The sequence below is a fragment of the Girardinichthys multiradiatus genome, chromosome 23 (assembly GCF_021462225.1).
Source record: "Girardinichthys multiradiatus isolate DD_20200921_A chromosome 23, DD_fGirMul_XY1, whole genome shotgun sequence".
Lineage (NCBI taxonomy): Eukaryota > Metazoa > Chordata > Actinopteri > Cyprinodontiformes > Goodeidae > Girardinichthys > Girardinichthys multiradiatus.
This window is the reverse complement of record NC_061815.1, coordinates 26104949-26127978: the sequence shown is the minus strand read 5'-3', so window position 1 is coordinate 26127978 and position 23030 is coordinate 26104949. Positions and strand designations below refer to the sequence as shown.

Genomic DNA, 23030 nt, shown 5'->3' with positions numbered 1-23030 from the left:
CCACTAATGACGTTTGGTGCGTGGATTTCAACAAACAAAACAGCGCCACCATTCCTCTCTGATCAAACCCGCATTTTTAGGATGATAATTACAAACATGTGATAAATATTTTTTTGTTTGTTTGAAATACCTTCATAGCATGGCGTTTACAGAAGAATGAAATGTCGCAAGATGTTACATTTCTCATATAACAACCAGTTCTATGAATCTTCAACAGGGTGAGGTTTTAAATATAGGCTTTTGTGCAATATGTTTCTAAAAATTATTATTATTATTACATGGGTTATATGTAATTAGGAATTGCTTGAATTGTCCTTTTGTATACAGAATTAAACTAAAATCAGCCATAATACTTGATTTCTTAAATGTTTTAACATATTAAAAATAAGAACATTTTGTCTTGCACATTTTAATACATTTGATCCACACCCAAATCAGAAAACAAAATTCAGCATGTTGTTTCAGCCTGATTGTGAAACTGAAAATATATTCGCTAATTAGTGGATAATGAACTTGATAAAAATTGTAAAAAGTTTTAAAAACCCACACAGTGAAGTATTGTAGTAACAAACTGCCTATATTCCGAATAACATTGTAAAACTACTGTTTATTTTTTTTAAACTAATATAAATAAAATCCCTGGAGAAGATTACTTGCTACGTATATTAATAAAAGTTAAAACTTATATTTATGAAATGGCATCCAGGATTTAAAACATTGGCTAGTCCATGTAAAACTGAGTTTTATTGCTTACAGGCAGTATTTTAGGGACTCAACGCATTTATTCGGAAAAGTAATGCAGGGTGTTATCCATCACATAAAACGGCTATGTAGTTGTAAAAAAAAAAAAAAAACTACAGCAATGGAGTAAAGATTTCACTGCATGACATGGTACAATAAAGAAGGGATAATGTTGATTGAACTCCTACCTGCAGAGTAGAAGCTGCTGAGTCACTAGTCTCTGACAGTCCTGTCCCTCTCGGGATGCTGGACACGATGTATCTGGAGCCCTTTGGCACAGGCTGTCTAACCACCAGCTTTCCTTTCCTGGTCTCTGCTAGAAACAGACTGTACCAGTAGGCATCGTTGGAGACCAGAGTGGAGTCTGCAATGGTGGAGTTCCTCTCACTGATCACGCTGTTTCTGCTGGGAGGAGCAGCTTTGCTGGGTTTGGGTTTCTGACACTTCAGCACGATGGTGACCAGTATGGTGATGAGCAGGAGAAATGACACCGAGCCCAGACCGATGACCAGATACAGGTTTATGTCTGAAAAGAAGTCATATTCCAGAGGCATCTCAGTCATGTCAGAGTAGGCCTTAACATCAGTCTCCACTGTCAGCAGCTTGATGGTGACTGTAGCAGAGAGAGCAGGCTCCCCATTGTCCTTGGCAACAACAACCAGTCTGTGGTGGCGTGAGTCTTTGTAACTGAACATCCTCATAGTCCGGATCTCTCCGTTGTATTGGTCCAGGCTGAACAAGGAAGCATCAGTCACCTGCAGAAACTGGTAGGTAATCCGAGAGTTGTGCACAGAGTCTGTGTCTAAGGCGATCACTTTAGCCACCAGGGAGCCTTTATCAGTGGATCTGGGGATCTTCTCCTCCACCACTGAGCCATGAGCGCGCCATGGAGAGACAATAACTGGAGCGTTGTCATTTTGGTCCACAATGATGATGTGAACGGTCACGTTACTGCTGAGAGGAGGAGAACCAGAGTTCTGGCCTCAATGTGAAAAGAAACTCCTTCTCAATCTCATAGTCAAAGGTTTTCAGTGCGTAAAGGTTCCCGTTCTCTGGATTGATGGAGAACAGCATGGACATGGAGGTGTTGGCAATCTCCCTCTCTATGATGAAATAAACTAGATACTGGTTTTCATGGAGGTCAGGGTCAAATGCAGTGAGCGAGCTGAGCAAGGCTCCAGGTGCATTATTCTCCATAACACGTATAGTATTAAATAACTGGGGGAACTGTGGAACATTATCATTAACATCCAGCAGCTCCAAAGTCATAGTTTCATTACCAGATAAAGGAGGAGACCCTCTGTCTGTCACAGTGAAAGTGATTTCATATTCTGGGACCTTCTCTCGGTCTAGTGGCTCTGACACCACTAACTCATAATAGTTATCAGAGGACTCCCTCAGTTTGAAAGGCATGTTGTCTGGAATATGAAGATCAACCACTCCATTATCACCTGAGTCTTTATCGCTGACACTAACTACAGCTATCACTGTGTTTAACGCTATGTCCTCACTGACTGGACTCTGAAATGATTTAATAGATATTTCTGGGTGGTTGTCATTCATGTCTTCAACCATTATCTTTATAGTACATTGTCCTGACAAACTGTTGGCTCCTTTATCTGTTGCTATGACTTCCATGTCATAAATCCTGAAATCCTCATAGTTCAACATCCCTCTCACAGTAATTTCCCCTGTGGTTGGATTCAGATTAAATGTATCCTGCATTTTCTCTGATGTATATAAACTATATGAGTATGTTATATCAGAATTTGATGCTTCATCTAAATCTGTTGCATTGAGATGAATTATAAAGCTTCCAATTGGAGAATTTTCTAGGATTTTGACTGTTAGACTAGCCCTGTCAAATGTAGGAGCATTATCATTTGTGTCTAAAACACGAACAATAACACTGGCAGTGCCAGATCTGGCAGGGGTTCCTCCGTCTACAGCTGTGAGTATTAGGTTATGAACAGCCTGCCTCTCACGATCTAACGTTTTTTTCAATATTAAATCTGCAAATTTGGACCCCTCTCTCCCAGTCTGAACTTCAATATTAAAATATTCACTGTCGCTCAGATGATATGTTTTCAGAGCATTGGTACCAACATCTCGATCAACGGCATTACTGAGAGAAAATCTCTCCCCTATTGGTGTCGCTTCCGATATATCTAAATGTATGACGTCTCTTCGAAATTGCGGGGCGTTGTCATTCATGTCCAGGATTTCTACTTCGATATTAAAAATTCGCACTGGGTTTTCCAGTGTGACTTCCAATCTGAGGTAACAAGCGGCCGATGACTTCGTGGTACAAATGTGTTCTCTGTCTATCTTTTCCAGAACATACAGCTCACCGGTCTCTTTGTTCACATCCAAATATTTCTTGTTAGCGATGATATCAACTCGCATCTTTCTCTTTGTTAGCGTTGTAATATCCAGACCGAGATCAGTAGCGAGATTTGCGACAACGGATCCTTCTTTCATCTCCTCAGATATTGAATAATGAGTTACTGAAGCTGACACGTTCCTAACGGAGGTAAAAAGAAGAAAGAGCGCCACGTACCTCTGCATTGATCTCTTTGTTACAACAGCAGTCATTGTTACTGTAGGTTGAAAACACTTCAAATTATAAAACAAAAGTTTCCGGCGATAAAGAATGTGGTCCCAACAGAAATGGATTTTAATATTTTTCCAGGGAATTTTGATTCAGTGAAAATGCTATTTTTTTTTAATCTACAACAGTGTTTCAGCCCCACGCAGCTCCATAGTCCTTGCACAGTGACAGTAAATTGAAAAAGGACTCCTTCTGGTGACGTTTGAAGGCTGTTCGTCTAAATACAAAATAGCGCCTCCATATATATCGGCAAAAAAATCTGGTTGTCAAATACGGGCCCAAGACAATAAGGCAAATAAGGTGTTTTTAAATCATGTATGAAACGTAACGTAAGATGTTAAAATATATAATATATTAAATAGTTTTCGTAGTGAAGACAACCAATATTATTCTTCATTCCCAGAATTGTACAATGTTAATTAGACTTACAATTGTGTTTGGAGAAACAGTTCTTGCCTTTCTGTTACATAAGCCTCAAATGGCTTTCATATAACTTAATATTATCGGTATGGTCCAAATACATTTCTGAAATAAAAATAAAAACATGGTAAGTGAAAGAAAAAAAATCGTACTTATCATGCTGTATTTAGATTACTGAAATGGAGGTTTTAAGACAGTTTATACATAATTTAAATTCACTCTAAAAGGTAAAATGTCTGCAACAGAAACTCCTTTATTTTAAGAGTTGAATAGGCTAAGTTGTCAGTGATGAAAACAAAAAAAAAAACATATCAAGAATTTACGGAACAAGTCATAACAAAAAGAAACCCCATTGAGGTCTTAGGGAATAAATAACCACATTTAGGTCTTAATGAAGTTATGAATCACATCCTTACAGAAATGTAATGGAGAAATTATTAAAATATTGACTTATAGAAACTTGATCCCTCAATCTTAAAACTTTAAATAATAAGATCTATCAAAATCTCAAAATTGTAGGTCATACATGTCATAATACACAATCTTCCATTGATCAAACAGTTTAATATGTAAAATCTTAGTAATTCTTTGGGGAAACTACCAATTTATACAGTATGTGGTTTAGTTAAATATTTTAGATAAAAGGTATAGATGTTAATGAAGCGCAAAAACACTTAGACTAAACTCAAAATATTATTATAATTTTAATTATTGATTATTAGAAGAACAAAAGCAGAGGACTAAAATACAGTATATTTGAGAAGCTTGCAAAGAGTGTATAAATTGAGAAGCCACTGTACAACATTTTTAGGAGATACACGAGTTGCTGTTATAGAATACGTATGCATATAAAAGATTTTGCATTTCTCCTAAAGGAACAAGTCTACAATTAGAGGAATTCTCACCTAAAATTTGTTAAACAATAGATATGAAAGCATAGATATCAATTTTATTCCTACCTGCAGAGTAGAAGCTGCTGAGTCACTAGTCTCTGACAGTCCTGTCCCTCTCGGGATGCTGGACACGATGTATCTGGAGCCCTTTGGCACAGGCTGTCTAACCACCAGCTTTCCTTTCCTGGTCTCTGCTAGAAACAGACTGTACCAGTAGGCATCATTGGAGACCAGAGTGGAGTCTGCAATGGTGGAGTTCCTCTCACTGATCACGCTGTTCCTGCTGGGAGGAGCAGCTTTGCTGGGTTTGGGTTTCTGACACTTCAGCACGATGGTGACCAGTATGGTGATGAGCAGGAGAAATGACACCGAGCCCAGACCGATGACCAGATACAGGTTTATGTCTGAAAAGATGTCATATTCCAGAGGCATCTCAGTCATGTCAGAGTAGGCCTTAACATCAGTCTCCACTGTCAGCAGCTTGATGGTGACTGTAGCAGAGAGAGCAGGCTCCCCGTTGTCCTTGGCAACAACGACCAGTCTGTGGTGGCGTGAGTCTTTGTAACTGAACATCCTCATAGTCCGGATCTCTCCGTTGTATTGGTCCAGACTGAACAAGGAAGCATCAGTCACCTGCAGAAACTGGTAGGTAATCCGAGAGTTGTGCACAGAGTCTGTGTCTATGGCGATCACTTTAGCCACCAGGGAGCCTTTATCAGTGGATCTGGGGATCTTCTCCTCCACCACTGAGCCATGAGCGCGCCATGGAGAGACAATAACTGGAGCGTTGTCATTTTGGTCCACAATGATGATGTGAACGGTCACGTTACTGCTGAGAGGAGGAGAACCAGAGTCTCTGGCCTCAATGTGGAAAAGAAACTCCTTCTCAATCTCATAGTCAAAGGTTTTCAGTGCGTAAAGGTTCCCGTTCTCTGGATTGATGGAGAACAGCATGGACATGGAGGTGTTGGCAATCTCCCTCTCTATGATGAAATAAACTAGATACTGGTTTTCATGGAGGTCAGGGTCAAATGCAGTGAGCGAGCTGAGCAAGGCTCCAGGTGCATTATTCTCCATAACACGTATAGTATTAAATAACTGGGGGAACTGTGGAACATTATCATTAACATCCAGCAGCTCCAAAGTCATAGTTTCATTATCAGATAAAGGAGGAGACCCTCTGTCTGTCACAGTGAAAGTGATTTCATATTCTGGGACCTTCTCTCGGTCTAGTGGCTCTGACACCACTAACTCATAATAGTTATCAGAGGACTCCTTCAGTTTGAAAGGCATGTTGTCTGGAATATGAAGATCAACCACTCCATTATCACCTGAGTCTTTATCACTGACACTAACTACAGCTATCACTGTGTTTAACGCTATGTCCTCACTGACTGGACTCTGAAATGATTTAATAGATATTTCTGGGTGGTTGTCATTCATGTCTTCAACTATTATCTTTATAGTACATTGTCCTGACAAACTGCTGGCTCCTTTATCTGTTGCTATGACTTCCATGTCATAAATCCTGAAATCCTCATAGTTCAACATCCCTCTCACAGTAATTTCCCCTGTGTTTGGATTCAGATTAAATGTCTCTTGTGTTTTCTCTGATGTATATAAACTATATGAGTATGTTATATCAGAATTTGATGCTTCATCTAAATCTGTTGCATTGATGTGAATTACAAGACTTCCAATAGGGGAGTTTTCCATTACTTTCACTTTGTAAACTGATTTATCAAAAGTAGGAGTATTGTCATTCGTGTCTAAAACACGAACAATAACACTGGCCGTGCCAGATCGAGCAGGTGTCCCTCCATCGACAGCTGTGAGTATTAAATTATGAACGGCTTGCTGCTCTCGATCTAATGTCTTTTTCAGGATCAAATCAGCAAATTTTGATCCGTCTCGTCCAGTCTGAACCTCAATATTAAAGTATTCATTTTCACTCAGATAATATGTTTTAACTGAATTTATTCCAACATCGGCATCAACCGCATTGCTGAGAGAGAATCTCTCCCCTTTCGGGGTCGCTTCTGATATATCTAAATATATGACATCTCTTCGAAATCGTGGGGCGTTGTCATTCATGTCCAGGATTTCAACTTCAATGTTAAAAATCCTTACTGGATTATCCAGTATCACTTCGAGTTTGAGGTAGCAAGATGATTTGGTGTTGCAAAGGCCCGTGTGCTCTCTGTCAATCTTCTCAACAATATACAGCTCACCGGTCTCTTTGTTCACATCTAGGTATTTTTTATTTGCAATGATGTCGACTCGCATTTTCCTTTGTTTTAGCGTTTTAACATCCAGGCTGAGGTCTGTTGCAAGGTTGGCAATAATCGATCCTGCTTTCATTTCTTCGGGTATAGAATAATGACTGACCGAAGTCGATGAACGATTAACGAAAAAATAAAGAACAGCGAGAAACACGTACCTCTTGTGTGGTCCCATTGTTACGACGGTCCCCTTTTTGAGTGCGCATTCAGCAATAAATGCGCATCCGTGGATTTTATGTGATTATTTTGAAAAGTGAACAGAGAATCTCGTTCAGTTCATCTTTCTTTGATTGGAGGGTGATTGCAGATTGTTCTTTTAGTAGGTTTATGTAATAGCAGCTCGAAGCTATCTTTCTTTTCCTCTGCACGTCATCCCACTGACAGACCCTCACTCTCACACCATGTGTGACGTGAAATATTTTCTAGTAAACAGCGCCACTAAGATTCTTACCTGAATTTTCAGTCATGGATGCGTATAATTTACAAATATTGATAAAACTGTTTCATCTAACGGATGAGGGATAAATCATAATTTTACGTATTTTTACGTATTGAAAAATCTGTCTGAGCTTAAATGTTTTTCACAAAATACATTGAAACTGCATGATAACAGACATAAGAAAATGTTCAAAAGAGTACTCACCTGCAGAGTAGAAGCTGCTGAGTCACTAGTCTCTGACAGTCCTGTCCCTCTCGGGATGCTGGACACGATGTATCTGGAGCCCTTTGGCACAGGCTGTCTAACCACCAGCTTTCCTTTCCTGGTCTCTGCTAGAAACAGACTGTACCAGTAGGCATCGTTGGAGACCAGAGTGGAGTCTGCAATGGTGGAGTTCCTCTCACTGATCACGCTGTTCCTGCTGGGAGGAGCAGCTTTGCTGGGTTTGGGTTTCTGACACTTCAGCACGATGGTGACCAGTATGGTGATGAGCAGGAGAAATGACACCGAGCCCAGACCGATGACCAGATACAGGTTTATGTCTGAAAAGATGTCATATTCCAGAGGCATCTCAGTCATGTCAGAGTAGGCCTTAACATCAGTCTCCACTGTCAGCAGCTTGATGGTGACTGTAGCAGAGAGAGCAGGCTCCCCGTTGTCCTTGGCAACAACAACCAGTCTGTGGTGGCGTGAGTCTTTGTAACTGAACATCCTCATAGTCCGGATCTCTCCGTTGTATTGGTCCAGACTGAACAAGGAAGCATCAGTCACCTGCAGAAACTGGTAGGTAATCCGAGAGTTGTGCACAGAGTCTGTGTCTAAGGCGATCACTTTAGCCACCAGGGAGCCTTTATCAGTGGATCTGGGGATCTTCTCCTCCACCACTGAGCCATGAGCGCGCCATGGAGAGACAATAACTGGAGCGTTGTCATTTTGGTCCACAATGATGATGTGAACGGTCACGTTACTGCTGAGAGGAGGAGAACCAGAGTCTCTGGCCTCAATGTGGAAAAGAAACTCCTTCTCAATCTCATAGTCAAAGGTTTTCAGTGCGTAAAGGTTCCCGTTCTCTGGATTGATGGAGAACAGCATGGACATGGAGGTGTTGGCAATCTCCCTCTCTATGATGAAATAAACTAGATACTGGTTTTCATGGAGGTCAGGGTCAAATGCAGTGAGCGAGCTGAGCAAGGCTCCAGGTGCATTATTCTCCATAACACGTATAGTATTAAATAACTGGGGGAACTGTGGCGCGTTATCGTTAACATCCAACAGGTGCACCGTAATTGTTTCATTATCAGACAGGGCAGGTTTTCCTGCATCCGTCGCAATCAGTGTTATGTCATATTCAGGTACCTTTTCGCGATCTAACGGCTCAGACACTATCAGGTTGTAATGTGTGGGTTTGTCTGAGGATTTGTTAAGAACAAACGGCATGGCCTCATGGATGGCTAAGTTTATTTTTCCGTTATCGCCTGTGTCTCGGTCACTTATGCCTACCAGCGCAATAACTGTCCCGACGGGTATATTTTCCGGTACTGTGTTTGTAACAGACTGTACAGTTATTTCTGGGAAATTATCATTCATATCCGTCACATGAACCACTATTTTACACTGCCCCAGCAGGGGGTGTGTCCCTTTATCCTTTGCTTCAATGTGCATCTCATAAAATTTCATATCTTCATAATCTATAGTTCCTTTAACACTTATCTCTCCTGTGTTAGAATTCAATGTGAAAACGTCTTGCGTTTTTTCCGACGTGTAAAGAGTGAATGAATACACAATCTCTGAATTAAGTCCCTCATCAAGATCAGTAGCGTTAAGATTAATCACCAGAGTTCCTATTGGAGTGTTTTCTGTCATGTTTATTGTGTAAATCTGCTTCTCAAACCGTGGAGGGTTGTCGTTTGTGTCCTGCACTCTGACTATAATGTTAGCGGTGCCGGAGCGCACAGGGACACCTCCATCTACAGCAGTCAGGATTAATTTATGCACAGCTTTCTCCTCTCTGTCTAACGATTTCGTTAATACCAAATCCACATACTGAGTTCCGTCACTGCCGGTCTGAATTTCTATGGTAAAATGTTCACTGGTGCTCAGTCTATATGTTTTGATCGTGTTTATGCCAACATCTGGATCTACAGCATTGGGCAGTGAGAATCTCTCCCCCGGCGTGGCGGATTCTGAAACGTCGAGCTCTACTCTGTCTCTTCGAAAATGTGGAGCGTTGTCGTTTATATCTGTTATTCCGAGCTCAATGTTGAAGATGCGTAACGGGCTTTCTATAATAAAATCAAGCTTTAAAAAGCAAGATGTTGGCTTCGCCGGACAGAGATATTCCCTGTCTATTTTTTCCACGATGTAAAGCTCCCCAGTCTTTTTGTTAAAGTCTAGATATTTTTTGTTAGTGAAGATATCAAGTTTTACCTCTCGTTGTGCCAAACCTCCGAGCTCAAGTCCCAAATCCGCAGCGAGATTAGCCACAACAGAGCCCCTCTCCATCTCCTCGGCTATGGAGTACCGTGTCACAGACAAAGCGCTGGGCCACAGTGCAGCCAAGACAAAGGTAGCGGCCCAAAACGCCATTCTTCCTTCACGGGGATGAAAAAATCTTTTTTAAATTGTTGTTTATTTGTTGATTTTAAAATTCCGACAGAACCCCCCACATTAATACAAGGGAAATAAAATAAGGGGGTATGGAGATTTAGTTAAATTATAAAAGCGTCTACAAAGCTGTGTGTTCTTTGCAGTCAGTGCAAATAGGTGTGTCGTGATTTCAAGAAAGCAGACGCCGCTCTGCTTTAGTGGTCAACAGTGACACCATGTGCCCAACGCTCCTCAGACTGTAGGGTTCCTTTAACAAATGTTTTAGAAGAATCACTCATTTGGTTTATGTGTTCTGTGTATTATCTCTTTAACCTCACGGGGTTTCAGTGGATTGATACCTATCCCAAACTGGCATGTTTTCTGTCATTCCCTTGAGTAGGGAATGTCTGTTCTGCATTTTACTTTCAGGCACCGTCTTGTATTCTTTCTTTAATTATTTGTTTATCATTTTAATGGTCCCTGAGTTTTGTTGCGCCAAACATGGGTGTCTGACTTCAAAATTACCTGACAATGAGATCCTAGACGGCTCACAAAAACATATTTATGTTTTTGATTACTTGAAAAGATGGATGGGAGCCTTTTCTTTCAATCATCTCTCATTTTTTAGGAAAACATGTAAAAGACAGTAGCTTTAATGGAAATCTGGTCATAATAAAGAGCAGTTCACGTCAGAAAACATAAAATTACATAACTCAACAGATGTACAAAAGGATATTCAAAGGTAAAGTTGCAAGCATCACATAATATAATATAATATAATATAATATAATATAATATAATATAATATAATATAATATAATATAATATAATATAATATAATATAATATAATATAATATAATATAATATAATATGACATCATATGTGCTAAGTTGCGTCTGACGTTCTGAACTGTTCTTTTTTTCCCTTTATTTTGTCATTCCTTGAAAGTAGGCAGACAGGAAATGGGGTGAAGGGAGCGGGAAGACATGCAGCAGAGGTCGCAGTGGCCGGGATTTGAATCACTGGACCACCGCGTCAAGGGCGGAAGCTTCTCCAACATTGGGCCAGCGCCACGCCCATGAGCTGCTCTTGTTTATTGTTATTTCGATAAAAATGATGAATTAACATTAAATGCTTTGTATAATGAATGTGAACTTTGTTTAAAATGTTTGGATGCTGAACTATGAAAATGAATGTATTTGGCTTTAACTCGTGTGACATAAAATAATTTCTGTCAAGTTCCAAAACACTGGCAGAAGAATAGGGATGATCATAGCTTACTAGTTAATATTGTTTACCAAATGAAATGGTATTGGGAAATACTTACTTCTTTCCACTCCTTAAAGAGATATACAGGTTCTTATTCAAACAGAACACAAAAACACATTGGTTACCCTGAGCAGCAATAGAGTTCCAATTGTAATGTTTTTTGTTGTTGTTTTTTTGTCGTTTTTTTTCCAGATCTCATACTATTTATCCTCACCAAATCTGGGCTTGTACAATCTTCAGGTTTCATGGTGAATGTTTTGTTTGTTTTGCAATGTTGAAATTGGGTAAACACACTACAGTTATGGAAATCTGGATAGTCAGATTATTTCCAGATTGCCACCAATGGTTTGCACAATGAGGACAAATTTCTGTTCCTTTTTTTCTCCTATAGAGCCTATAGAATGTTAAAAATCTATTTATTTGAAACTTTAAATTCTGTCATCCTGTTTTGTATACCCAATCTACACGTTGATTTAACAAAATCTATTCATAGTGAAGCAAAATACCGTAATACTTTGTTTTAAAGCTAGACAATAGTGCCTCTCAGTTTAAACTACAGTTGTAATGATTATCATAGCTTAAGCTACAGCTGTAGATATTTATCTACCATTCATCTAGCGTGACAAAATTCATGTGCTACATTAGCTGACTAATACTTTCCTATGATCAGTATGACAAACTTGTTATCTTTGTTTAACTTTTCTTTTCCTTTAAATGGTCACAACCCTGTATCTCATCTGAAAAGTTGGAAAGTTAAATGTAACCAACTAATGTTTAAGAGAGATCACACAAAAACAGTTACACAAGTGTCAGAAACTGATTAGTTTGATATATTTAATACATTTTGATTAAACTTGCATTCAGATACTTTATGTTTTGAGCATCAAATACCTTCGTAGAACTGTATTAACAAAGAAATATGAGCAGTGGCTTCAAGATTTACGAAGCTCATTAAACTGGTCAAGAAAGTACAAATGGGTTCACAGCAGCCACTCCCTTAACTACTTTAATCTCTGCCAGGCTTTTAATTCTAAACTTATTTTCTGTTATGGATTATGTTCTAGTACTGTATAGAAGACTGCAGATATAACATTAAGAAACTAATTCAATAAAACCATGCTATTTCAGGGTTAATACAATGGAAGTCTCATTAATGTTGAGGCCTTTCTAAATACAAATATTTGTTCTTCGTTTTTATATTAAGACATTACTGTTACTTCTTAGCCAAAGTTCTGTAAGATTCCTTCCATCAAAAACATCAAACACATTTTTCAAAAGTTTTAGATTAGCATCCAAGTTCGTCTTGTTTTGATCAAGTTTTTTTTTTTCCTTCTAAACAATGTTATAAGTTTATATGCCTTTAGCATTTCAGCACTATATTTTCTGTTGAAATGATTCTTACTCAATGATGCCATCTGCTGGATGGTCAATGGTGGCTCAAAGTAAATCTTCCCAGACTCCCGATCAAGCTGTTTTACCATATTTAATGAATTTAGGCAGTTTTAAATTGCAAAAATATAAGGTCCATATAAACAACTGCATCACATTTAGTCCTTAAAGATTAGAAAATGTTGTATTTCAATCTAAAAAGTTGCTTGAAATATATATGCTTAGAATTTATGCTTTACAGTTTCACATTACTATGGCTTATTAATGATATTTTCAACAATAATTTATTCAACAATATAGTTGTATGCTACTTAAGTATACCTGAGGAATTGATTTAAATTTTAAATTTTAAAACCACCAAAAACATTTCATGGTGGAATAAAGCACTGTTGAAATAACCAACAGTATTTTACTTGATGGAGTAGCTAAAATACGAGCTCCGCCACTCCACAGCCAGTATCAGTAACTGTTTATTGTTTGTTTTCATTAAGTTTGTGGTTGTTGTTTTTGTTTTTGTTTTAGGCGAAAGCATATAGATATGTAACTTGTTTTCATTGTTAATGTTATATTGATATGACAAAAAAATCTAAAAACCTGACATTTAAATTTTGCTTCATACATACTGTTTACACTTTCTAAATGTTTTACATTACAAATATTTGGGGAAAAGACATAAATAACAATAATTTCACATTTCAAAGTTGCATAAGTGTTTTGCCTATATCTCTGTTTAAGTTTAGGGATTTATGTATTGTATATAGAACTATATACAAACACTGCTCAAAAAATAAAGGGAACCCTCAAATAACACATCCTAGATCTGATTGAATGAAATATTCTGATTGAATACTTTGTTCTGTACAAAATTGAATGTGCTGACAACAAAATCACACAGAAATCAAATTTATTAACCAATGGAGGCCTGGATTTGGAGTCACATAGAAAATTAAAGTGGAAAAACACACTACAGGCTGATCCAACTTTGATGTAATGTCCTTAAAACAAGTCAAAATGAGGCTCAGTATTGTGTGTGGTCTCCATGTGCCTGTATGACCTCCCTACAACACCTGGGCTTCTGATGAGATAGTGGATGGTCTCCTGAGGGATCTCCTCCCAGACCTGGACTAAAGCATCCTCCAACTCCTGGACAGTCTGTGGTGCAACGTGACGTTGGTGGATGGAACGAGACATGATGTCCCAGATGTGCTCAATCGGATTCAGGTCTGGAGAACGGGCGGACCAGTCCATAGCTTCAATGTCTTCATCTTGCAGGAACTGCTGACACACTCCAGCCACATGAGGTCTAGCATTGTCCTGCATTAGAAGGAACGCAGGGACAACCGCACCAGCATATGGTCTCACAAGGGGTCTGAGGATCTCATCTCTGTACCTAATGGCAGTCAGGCTACCTCTGGCAAGAACATGGAGGACCGTGCGGCCCTCCAAAGAAATGCCACCCCACACCATTACTGACCCACTGCCAAACCGGTCATGCTGAAGGATGTTGCAGGCAGCAGATCTCTCTCCACGGTGTCTCCAGACTCTGTCACGTCTGTCACATGTTCTCAGTGTGAACCTGCTTTCATCTGTGAAGAGCACAGGGCGCCAGTGGCGAATTTGCCAATCCTGGTGTTTTCTGGCAAATGTCAAGCGTCCTGCACGGTGTTGGGCTGTGAACACAACCCCCATTTGTGGACGTCGGGCCCTCATACCATCCTCATGGAGTCGGTTTCTAACCTTTTGTGCAGACACATGCACATTTGTGGCCTGCTGGGGGTCATTTTGCAGGGCTCTGGCAATGCTCCTCCTGTTCCTCATTGCACAAAGGCGAAGGTAGCGGTCCTGCTGCTGGGTTGTTGCCCTACTACGGCCTCCTCCACGTCTCATGGTGTACTGGCCTGTCTCCTGGTAGAACCTCCAGGCTCTGGACACTACGCTGACAGACACAGCAAACCTTCTTGCCACAGCTCGCATTGATGTGCCATCCTGGATGAGTTGCACTACCTGAACCACTTGTGTGGGTTGTAGAGTCCGTCTCATGCTACCGCCAACATTCAAAAGTGACCAAAACATCAGCCAGAAAGCATAGGTACCGAGAAGTGGTCTGTGGTCCCCACCTGCAGAACTGCTCCTTTATTGAGTGTGTCTTGCTAATTACCAAAGATTTCCCCCTGTTGTCTATTACATTTGCACAACAACATGTGAAATTGATTGTCAATCAGTGTTGCTTCCTAAGTGGACAGTTTGATTTACTTGGAGTTATATTGTGTTGTTTAAGTGTTCCCTTTATTTTTTTGAGCAGTGTATATGTATATAGAGTACCAAATAACTGCATACTAAAGTTGCAAATGCTCCTTTGTTATATGCACAAAGACATTTAAAATATATTTAAAAACCCAGATAGCAAAGTGTACCCAAGTCAAATTCTTTGTTTGTATGTACAAACTTGGCAATACAGCTGATTCTGATACATACATATACAACACTGCGAATCATTATAGATTATCATTATGGATAGTAAGCACAGTGTGCAGTTAGTAATGCTACAAGCGTCATCTGGTGGAGGCATGCATAAATTGCAGGTGGACAGGAGAGGACAAATGTCACAGATGGTTCAGTACCTGGAAGATGGACAGCTCCCAGCTCAAATAACCAGGATTGCTCAGGAATGTGACAGGTTTCCTCTGTTTGAACTGGATACATTTTATAACTATTACTTCGAGAATTACATTTAATTGCAGTTTTATCACTAAAGGTGTGTAACTATCTAATATGCAAAACTTCTTATTTCAGTCAGGAAATTAATGTTTCAGTATGTTTATAACTTTAGAGTTTTAATGTGTGGAAAAATCTCCCAAATCACAGTTTAAACTGCAGCCCTCCTCACTGCTCTTCTGAAAATAAATAGAGCTGACCTAAATATGGCTTCCCCTCTAGTCGTCCCAGTGGATCACCTTACAGCAGAAAAGGTTAGCAGGCTCCCCTCCATGCTCTCTGTGGACACTGGTTTCCTTATTAACAAAATTATTTTCAATCCGAGCCACGGGGCGACCTAATTTCACTGCTCATTTCTGGCCACTGGCCCACTCTCATCTGTTGCTGGTAGGAGCTAATTCCCTGAGAAGTAAGATGCAAAAGGGCAGAAAGAAAAAAAAAGCCACAGGCCCCTGTAGCTTTTTTATTCAGGTGTGGCATTTGGAGTTGATCCTTGTGCTTCCCCTGACACTTGTATTCGTGTTCGTGGTCTTAATTAAAGTGATATTTCGAGGGAGAAGGTTCTGTTTGTTCAGTTAATGAACCCCAGTATTCTCTGCGGGCAAATGGAAATGCAAGTGCTCCAATTAGCATATGTTAGCATTTTACTATGTTTATTCCTCACTGCAAAAAACAGCTTACCAAGGCGAAAAGCTTTCCAGCCTTCTAGGAGCGGCTGCAGAACTTTTTCACCCCAAAATAATTGACTGAGGCTATTTAAGTTCGATCTGTGGAAAATGCACCCAAATGATTTATCTGTGTAAATTTTTTTTTTGAGTTTAACTTTAACCTAGAAAAAAAATAGGAAAGATCAAGTGAAAAAAATACTTTAATTTCATAAAATTGTACAGTATATGTGTAGGGGAAAAAAGCCCCTTGTTACAGGAGCCTGCATCAAGGTGCAGCTTGCATATGCATTTACATAATATTTGTCATATTTACACAAGCTTTGCTAGCAAAGAAACATACAAAAAGGAAATAAGGATGTGCAAAATCATGGTCCACGTTTGCTTTTTGAATGGAATTGAGCTTCACTTTGATTGTCTAAATAATAACAATGATCAAAATAACTGTATTATAATACAATAATAGGTAGACACATTAACAGTGTTGCAGTGATAAGTCAGATAAAGAGCTGTCAGATTTTTCCTAAAAGAGATTGTCCATTAAATATTAATATTTCTCTGTGGTTTTCTGATCATCTCCATTTTTATACCATTCATAAATGTCAAAATATTGTAGCAACTGAACTGTCTCAGTTTCTGCACCAATTAGGTCAGCCACTGGAGAGTCAGTCATTGTACAGATCATTATTTATCACTGCAGCTTCCCCTTGAGGAGACATCTGAAGACGTCGTTTCTTGCCAAATGTTGAGAAAGAATTATGAACGTCTAGTTCGCTTCGCTGTGCTGTGGGCCTCAGGGTGCAAAAGCCTGATGGAGTTCCAGGAATGTAGACATTGTGGTGGTAGTCGGGGGGTGGGTGTGGGTGTGGGTGTGGGTGTGGGTGTGGATGTGGATGTGGGTGCAGGTGCGGATGCGAGGGAATCGATGGCTGCTGCTGCTGCTGTGGAGGAGGCGTGCAACGAGGAGTCCAGGGGCGAGAGGGGACCCCACTGGGTGATGGAGACATCTTGTACTCTATAGAAAGACCAGATGGGGAGAGTTAAAAAGTGAAACAGAACAACAATGATGCTGAACAAATAGCTGGAGTTTGTGAAAGGAAGCTGGAAAATGTGTTACTCTTACATGACAGCAGAGATGTTCAATGTTGTACAAACGTTTGTGGGTGAACATAAACACCTTTAAAGTGGAAGAGTTCACCATGTCAATGAAAGCCACTTCAGGTTCAATACACTTGAACTCTTACCTTTCATGCCTTTCATTTGAGTTCCCCATGTCCAGTACTGTCCTGGTGCCATTGAGGTGACGTAGTTCTCTGGGTCTGCATGCATGGTCTTACGCATGAGGGTGCCATCCACGTTGATAGAGTTGTAACTACAAAAAAACATTTTGAAAAAAGGTTTTAAATGATTAAATATGCATGTTTTGGGAAATATACTTAATGAATGACTGGAAATGTAACACTGGTTAACATCCCACCTACTTAAGTCACAATGATACCTTTTGATGGAGGAGTTCTGAGTCTTTGTGAGAGTCCAATCTGTGTTTGGTTGCTTCAGCTGCAATGACAGAGAGATATCAGCACTCCATAAAAAGTGACAGATATAATTTTCTGCTACTTAGTAGAGAACATCGGTTTTCATAGTCCTTTTCAGAACATGTCTTCTTAACGCAGGTTTGTGAACACCAGCCTTCTGTTCGCTTCACCCTCATAAATCACAGAGGTCAGCGAGAAATGACTGGAGCAGTATATTGTGTTTGTTTAGAAATGGAGGCTCATTTCAGATGGAATGTGACTGCCGCCTTGTGGATCTTTGTCAGATAGATTTTTCTGAAGCGCCTTCACCAACAGCTAAGTTTTCCTTTTATCCTCTGTTGAGAAGCGGTGAGCTGAAAGCTGAAGCAAAGCAACCGAGAGAGGGTTTTTTTCGGATTTGGAGCTCATAGTATGCATTCCACGCTTGATTAGTTCATCTAAAGTTGTTAACAAGGGGAGTGCGACGTAAGCGTATTATTAAAATCGGCATTCAAAATAGTCTCATCGCCAACTGCGCATAAAACCAATTAGAACCCCACCGGGGATGAAACGAAACATGATTTTAATCTTCAAAGGAAAGCGTACCAGGGAAAAAAATTAAGAAAATTACACCCGTCATTGTTTTGTGGATTTTATGCATCGTTTTTCATTAATATTTCCATGATGCTCCTCGAGCTAGATTTTTAATTAAAAGTCTCTCAGAGAGCCTTGAAAAGTTTGCGGCCCTCGCACCTTCAAGTGAACAGCACTGAACTAGTACGGCGCAGTATAGAGCGCACACTCACTCACCTGTCCTGCTTGATTTACACGCCTGGATGTGTATTTGATCTTCCTTTTCACCTCCAATCCATCAACTCATGTACGCCTGTGCATTCGCTTTATGCAACGCTCAAGCAGTTTCTTTGTGATTTGTCTTTTTCGGCACGACGACCTTGCGGAGGACTTGTCTGAACGCATGATGAGGGACTCCGTGTGAATTAGTGGAGCCAATTAACAAGAGGAAGGGCACCTTATCCAGAAGGCGCATAGCTGCGGGCGGAACAATCAGCGTGACCTCAAAATCCCGCTTGTGGCCGGGGGTGTTTGTGCCAGTGACATTTCTCCCTCTGCCTGGTGGAGCTTAGTGTGAAGACTCTGACTCTATGTGCCTCTGGGATTTATTTTCAGGAAATCGGAGTGACAAAAATCAGCATTACGCACACATTTACTCTCCGCTGCTCCGTCTGTTAGGATTAGAAAACACCGGTGTGCACATCCTTTCTTTGTAAACGTCCTGTCTCCTTGCCTCCTTCACTCCCTCTTCTTCGATTACACCCTTCCCCTCTCTCTCCCCCCACCCTCGATCGGTGTATCTCTCTCCCTTCTCTCCTTCTCCTCGCATTCAAAGGACAACATCGGGCCGATCTACAGGCAGTCCACGTCTCAGTCCAGTCATGTCCTTGCCACCCCCCTTCTCCTTCCTTCTCCTTGCCCCCACGCCCACTCAATCACCCCCCCACCCCCGTCCCACTCCCTTGATGTCCTCCTCTGTCTTTCCAAATTCGGCCATTTGCCATTTCTCATCAATAATTGACACCCCCACCCCTCTGCGAATAACCACATTGTTGATAGTGCAGCGGGGTTGTTGCTTTTGCCCTTGAGGCATAGTTAGAGGGGTTATATGTCCCATATTGTTAGCCTGAGAGCAAGAAGGCGTCTGGGACAGCCAACAATAATTGCATGAAAGCAAACTAATGCCTTTACCCTTGAATTTTTGTTTATCTCAGGTGCTGGAAGCAGGTGTGCGCGCAGCCTCATTACCTGATAACTATTGGCAGAGATTATTCACACAAGTCACATCAATTCCATATTAGCTCACGTAGTATTACTAAACACTAAAGCTGTTATCAAGATTGAAAGGGGAGCCAGCATTAACTGCATCCCCCCTCTCTCTCTCTCCTGTACTGTAACTGACATCTTTCTTTAATCTAAGTCACGGTCCGTGCGCAGCATATGCTCCTTGCAAGATGGGGCTTTACACTTTCATTAACATGTCAATTAAAATGTAATTTCGCGTCATCTCATTTCATTCCCCAAGAGAAAAAACATTTCCACGAACATCAAAATGAAGATAAATTACCCTGTTTTCTTAGAAAAAAATTTCCTAAGACGGAGTGAAAACTTAAATCGTTTTTTTTTTTTTAGGTTTGACTTTAAACCTGTGTGTGTGGCATGCGTAATTTGACCTTCAAGGGGTGGAATGTCAAAACCTGGCGCGTTGTTACAGAGAAGCGAGTAAAGTTAACAGACAAAACATACTTTAAACTCGTATATTGTTTGCTGATTTCACTCTTACCTCGCTCGGAGTAGTAGCTCCGTTTTTCACGGATGCGCTTCGGCTGTGCGCGTTCCACGAGTTATCCGCGCTCTTCGCCTCGTTGTTTCTCGGCGTGCTGCTCGGGCTGCACGGCTTCAGAAACATAAAGTCACTTTTGGCTGATTCGGGGGTCAGACAGGCTTTATAACAATATGACTGAGAAAAACTGCTATTTCCATTCACCTCCATGCAGTTCGTGGGTACTTTGGCCGCGGATGAAATCTGCAAGTTGAGGTTGGATTTTTTGAACACCTCCGGGGGCGGCTCTGGCTGAAAGCCACCGCAACAGCAGCAGGCTAAGGGGGGCGGGTTGTAACCGCTGTGGGTCTCCCTGTCCTTATAGCACTTGACTGCAGCTAACACAATGATAGCCACCAGGAATATTAATGATATTGTGCTGAGTGACACGATGAGATACAAGGCAAGGTTTGAGGGGGGTTTCGGGCTGAGTGTGAGGTCTCCAAAATCTGAAAGCAATTCAGGCACGCTGTCTACAACTGTGAGGACAATAGAGGCTGTGGCGGAGAGCGGCGGCTGTCCGTTGTCCTTGATTAATATTACCAGTCTTTGTCTTGTTGCGTCTTTTTCAACTAGGCGGCGAATAGTCCTGATTTCGCCCGTGTACAGAGCCACGCTGAACAACCCCGGGTCTGTCGCCTGCAAAACCTGGTAGGACAGCCGGGAGTTCTGCCCTGCGTCCGCGTCTAGCGCTGTGATTTTGGCAATCAGATACCCCGCGTCCACAGAGCGCGGAACCACTTCCGTAGCCAAGGTGCCGTTTTTGGGCAGCGGCGACACAATAACTGGTGCGTTGTCATTTTGGTCCAAAACAAACACATTGACTGTGACATTGCTGGCGAGAGGGGGGAAGCCAGCGTCCTGCGCCTGAACCAAAATCTTAAAGTTTCTAAGTTGCTCATAATCGAAAGAGCGCAGTGCGTAGATGTTGCCGTTGTCAGAGTTGATGGAGACATAAGTGGACACGGGCATGCCCTGAATTTGACCTTCCAGAATAGAATAAGACAGATAGGCGTTCTGGTTAGAATCAGGGTCGAATGCAGAGACAGAGCAAATTGAAGCGCCTGGGGCATTATTCTCGGTCACATAAACTGTGTATGAAGGTTGAGAGAACCGTGGGGGGTTGTCGTTGATGTCAGACACTTGAACCAGGATTGTTTTCCTGGTAGAGAGTGAAGGAGAGCCCAAGTCTCTGGCTGTGAGTGTGATGTTGAACTCAGACATGGTCTCCCTGTCCAAATGCTCGCTCGTCACCAGTGTGTAATAGTTTTTAAAAGATGAATGGAGCTGAAAGGGGACGTTATTCGGAATCTGGCAGTCCACATTCCCGTTTTCTCCCGAGTCTCGATCCATGACGCTGATCACTGCTATCACTGTGCCAGGTGGCGCGTCCTCCTGGACAGGTGTGGACACCGATGTGAGGATAACTTCGGGAGCGTTGTCATTCACATCCAGGATGTCCACCAGCACTTTACTGTGCACTGCCACAGCCGACGGACCTCGATCTTTTGCTTGAACGTACAGTTCATACACACTGGCTTTCTCATAGTCCACGACGCCCTTCACGCGAATCTCACCCATGTAGGGGTCCACGCTGAACAATTCGCGCACCTTCAGAGGTGCGTGCCCGCTAAACGCATATGTTACTTCCCCATTTGAGCCTTCATCCAAGTCTGTGGCGTTTAACTTCAGCACCAGGGTTCCCCTGGGTGCATTTTCCACAAGGCTCGACCTGTAAACTGAACGGTCAAATACAGGCACGTTATCGTTGGCATCTAACACAGTGATAGTTATCAGCGCTGTCCCAGAGCGTTCTGGTGACCCTCCATCAAAAGCAGTAAGAACCATTTCGTGCCTTTTTTGCTGTTCCCTGTCAAGTGGGGTGTCCAGCACCAGCTCAGCAAACTTGCTGCCATCATTGCGCGTCTGGATGTTGAGTACAAAGTGCTGGTTTGTGCTCAGCTGGTAGGAGCGCAGAGAGTTGGTGCCCACGTCCTGGTCCTGTGCGCTCTCTAAAGGGAAGCGTGAGCCTGGCGCAGCAGACTCTGTGATGTCGAGATTAAACTCAGCCCACGGGAAGCTGGGGGAGTTATCGTTGACATCTAAAATCTCCACTTCCACTCTGTACAGTTCTAAGGGGTTCTCAATGACAACTTGTAGGTGTAGAAAACAGCTCGGACTTCTTTCACACAGCTCCTCTCTGTCTATCTTTTCATTAACAAAGAGGATTCCATTCTCCAAGTTCACTTCTAAATATTGTTTCTTTGCCCCGGAGACGATGCGAAACCTTCGGGCTGAAAGCTTAGCCACATCTAGACCCAGGTCTTCTGCGATGTTGCCGACAAAGGCTCCGTGGTCCAGCTCCTCGGGGATGGAGTACCGAATCTGCGCAAGAACCAGATCCACCACACACGCACACAGAAGTAGACATATGACCAGACCAGTCACCGGAACCCAGCTGCCTCTAAAGAGTCTATGTTCCATTTCCTCGGCGTGCGTAAAAATCACCTCACCCAGACATGCTTTGTCTCATAACGCCTGTCACATTTAAAGCTGCCAAGTTCAAAATAAAAATAAAAATAAACAGAGAAGAGTTTGTCCAGATAAAAAAATATATCTTAAGTTAAAAAGTTTAAACGGTTATCTGTATAAAAAAAACTTTATGGGAAACTGAAGATGAAAGAACAGCAAGCGAGAGGAGAAGGAAGGTGGCTCTGTCTGTGCTGTGCACCACGCGCAATGCTGGTGTGTGAACAGGGAGGCTCGCGCTTTGATTTTCCAGTGTATTAGGCACTCGGAGGAGCTGGTGGTAAGGCGAGTGTGTGTGCGTGTGTGTCTAGGTGTGTGTGAGAGAGAGTGTAAGAGTGTGTGTGAGAGAGAGAGATGGTGTGTATGTGTTTATGACAGAGAGAAAAAGAGGGAGAGAAAGAGATTCAGGGGTTGGACGTAGCTCCTCGCTGCTCCGTATTGGAGGACGTCGACGATAAATGCGACTCTAATTACTGTAGACGTTTAACCCTTTCACTTCCTCCTTTCTGACCTATTAAAGAGATGAGAGGGGGCATGTTTGACAGATTTGGATTAAGAAACGGATAGTGGTCGCTTTCTAG

At 41.5% G+C, this 23030-nt stretch overlaps 3 protein-coding genes and 1 pseudogene across 4 annotated transcripts; all 4 read right to left on the bottom strand.

Annotated features, from left to right (window-relative positions):
- Positions 1-781: 781 nt before the first annotated feature.
- On the bottom strand, positions 782-3309 carry LOC124860067 (annotated as a pseudogene).
- Positions 3310-4641: 1332 nt separating this feature from the next.
- LOC124860066 (protocadherin alpha-C2-like) lies at positions 4642-7335 on the bottom strand. Its single transcript, XM_047353043.1, has 2 exons — positions 4732-7335; positions 4642-4677 (listed from the first exon to the last, which is right to left on the bottom strand). Exons 1-2 carry the CDS (start codon positions 7120-7122, stop codon positions 4642-4644), a joined length of 2427 nt encoding a protein of 808 aa, XP_047208999.1. The 5' UTR covers positions 7123-7335.
- Positions 7336-7491: 156 nt separating this feature from the next.
- pcdhb (protocadherin b) lies at positions 7492-10171 on the bottom strand. The gene has a single exon (XM_047353042.1). The coding sequence runs from the start codon at positions 9970-9972 to the stop codon at positions 7492-7494; it is 2481 nt and encodes an 826-aa protein (XP_047208998.1). The 5' UTR covers positions 9973-10171.
- Positions 10172-16196: 6025 nt separating this feature from the next.
- Positions 16197-22769, bottom strand: si:ch73-233f7.1 (uncharacterized protein LOC100537710 homolog). Of its 2 annotated transcripts, XM_047353869.1 has the most exons (5): positions 20086-22769; positions 19882-19995; positions 17510-17568; positions 17256-17383; positions 16197-17026 (listed from the first exon to the last, which is right to left on the bottom strand). In XM_047353869.1, the coding sequence occupies exons 1-5, from the start codon at positions 22402-22404 to the stop codon at positions 16677-16679; spliced, it is 2970 nt and encodes a 989-aa protein (XP_047209825.1). In that variant the 5' UTR covers positions 22405-22769; the 3' UTR covers positions 16197-16676. The 2 variants fall into 2 exon arrangements, with proteins under 2 accessions (XP_047209825.1, XP_047209824.1); XM_047353868.1 differs by having other exon boundaries at positions 19882-22769.
- Between the last annotated feature and the right edge of the window lie 261 nt (positions 22770-23030).

Bases quoted from the DNA above. Each gene is read 5' to 3' on its own strand.
- LOC124860066 (XM_047353043.1), bottom strand. From the start codon at position 7,122: ATGGGACCACACAAGAGGTACGTGTTTCTCGCTGTTCTTTATTTTTTC. The intron at 4,678-4,731 runs GTAGGAATAAAA...AACAAATTTTAG, and splicing joins CAGCAGCTTCTACTCTGCAG to GTGAGAATTCCTCTAATTGT.
- si:ch73-233f7.1 (XM_047353868.1), bottom strand. From the start codon at position 22,404: ATGGAACATAGACTCTTTAGAGGCAGCTGGGTTCCGGTGACTGGTCTG. The intron at 17,384-17,509 runs GTATCATTGTGA...GTTTTTTTGTAG, and splicing joins CAGAACTCCTCCATCAAAAG to TTACAACTCTATCAACGTGG. The intron at 17,027-17,255 runs GTAAGAGTTCAA...GTCTTTCTATAG, and splicing joins TCAAATGAAAGGCATGAAAG to AGTACAAGATGTCTCCATCA.
- pcdhb (XM_047353042.1), bottom strand. From the start codon at position 9,972: ATGGCGTTTTGGGCCGCTACCTTTGTCTTGGCTGCACTGTGGCCCAGC.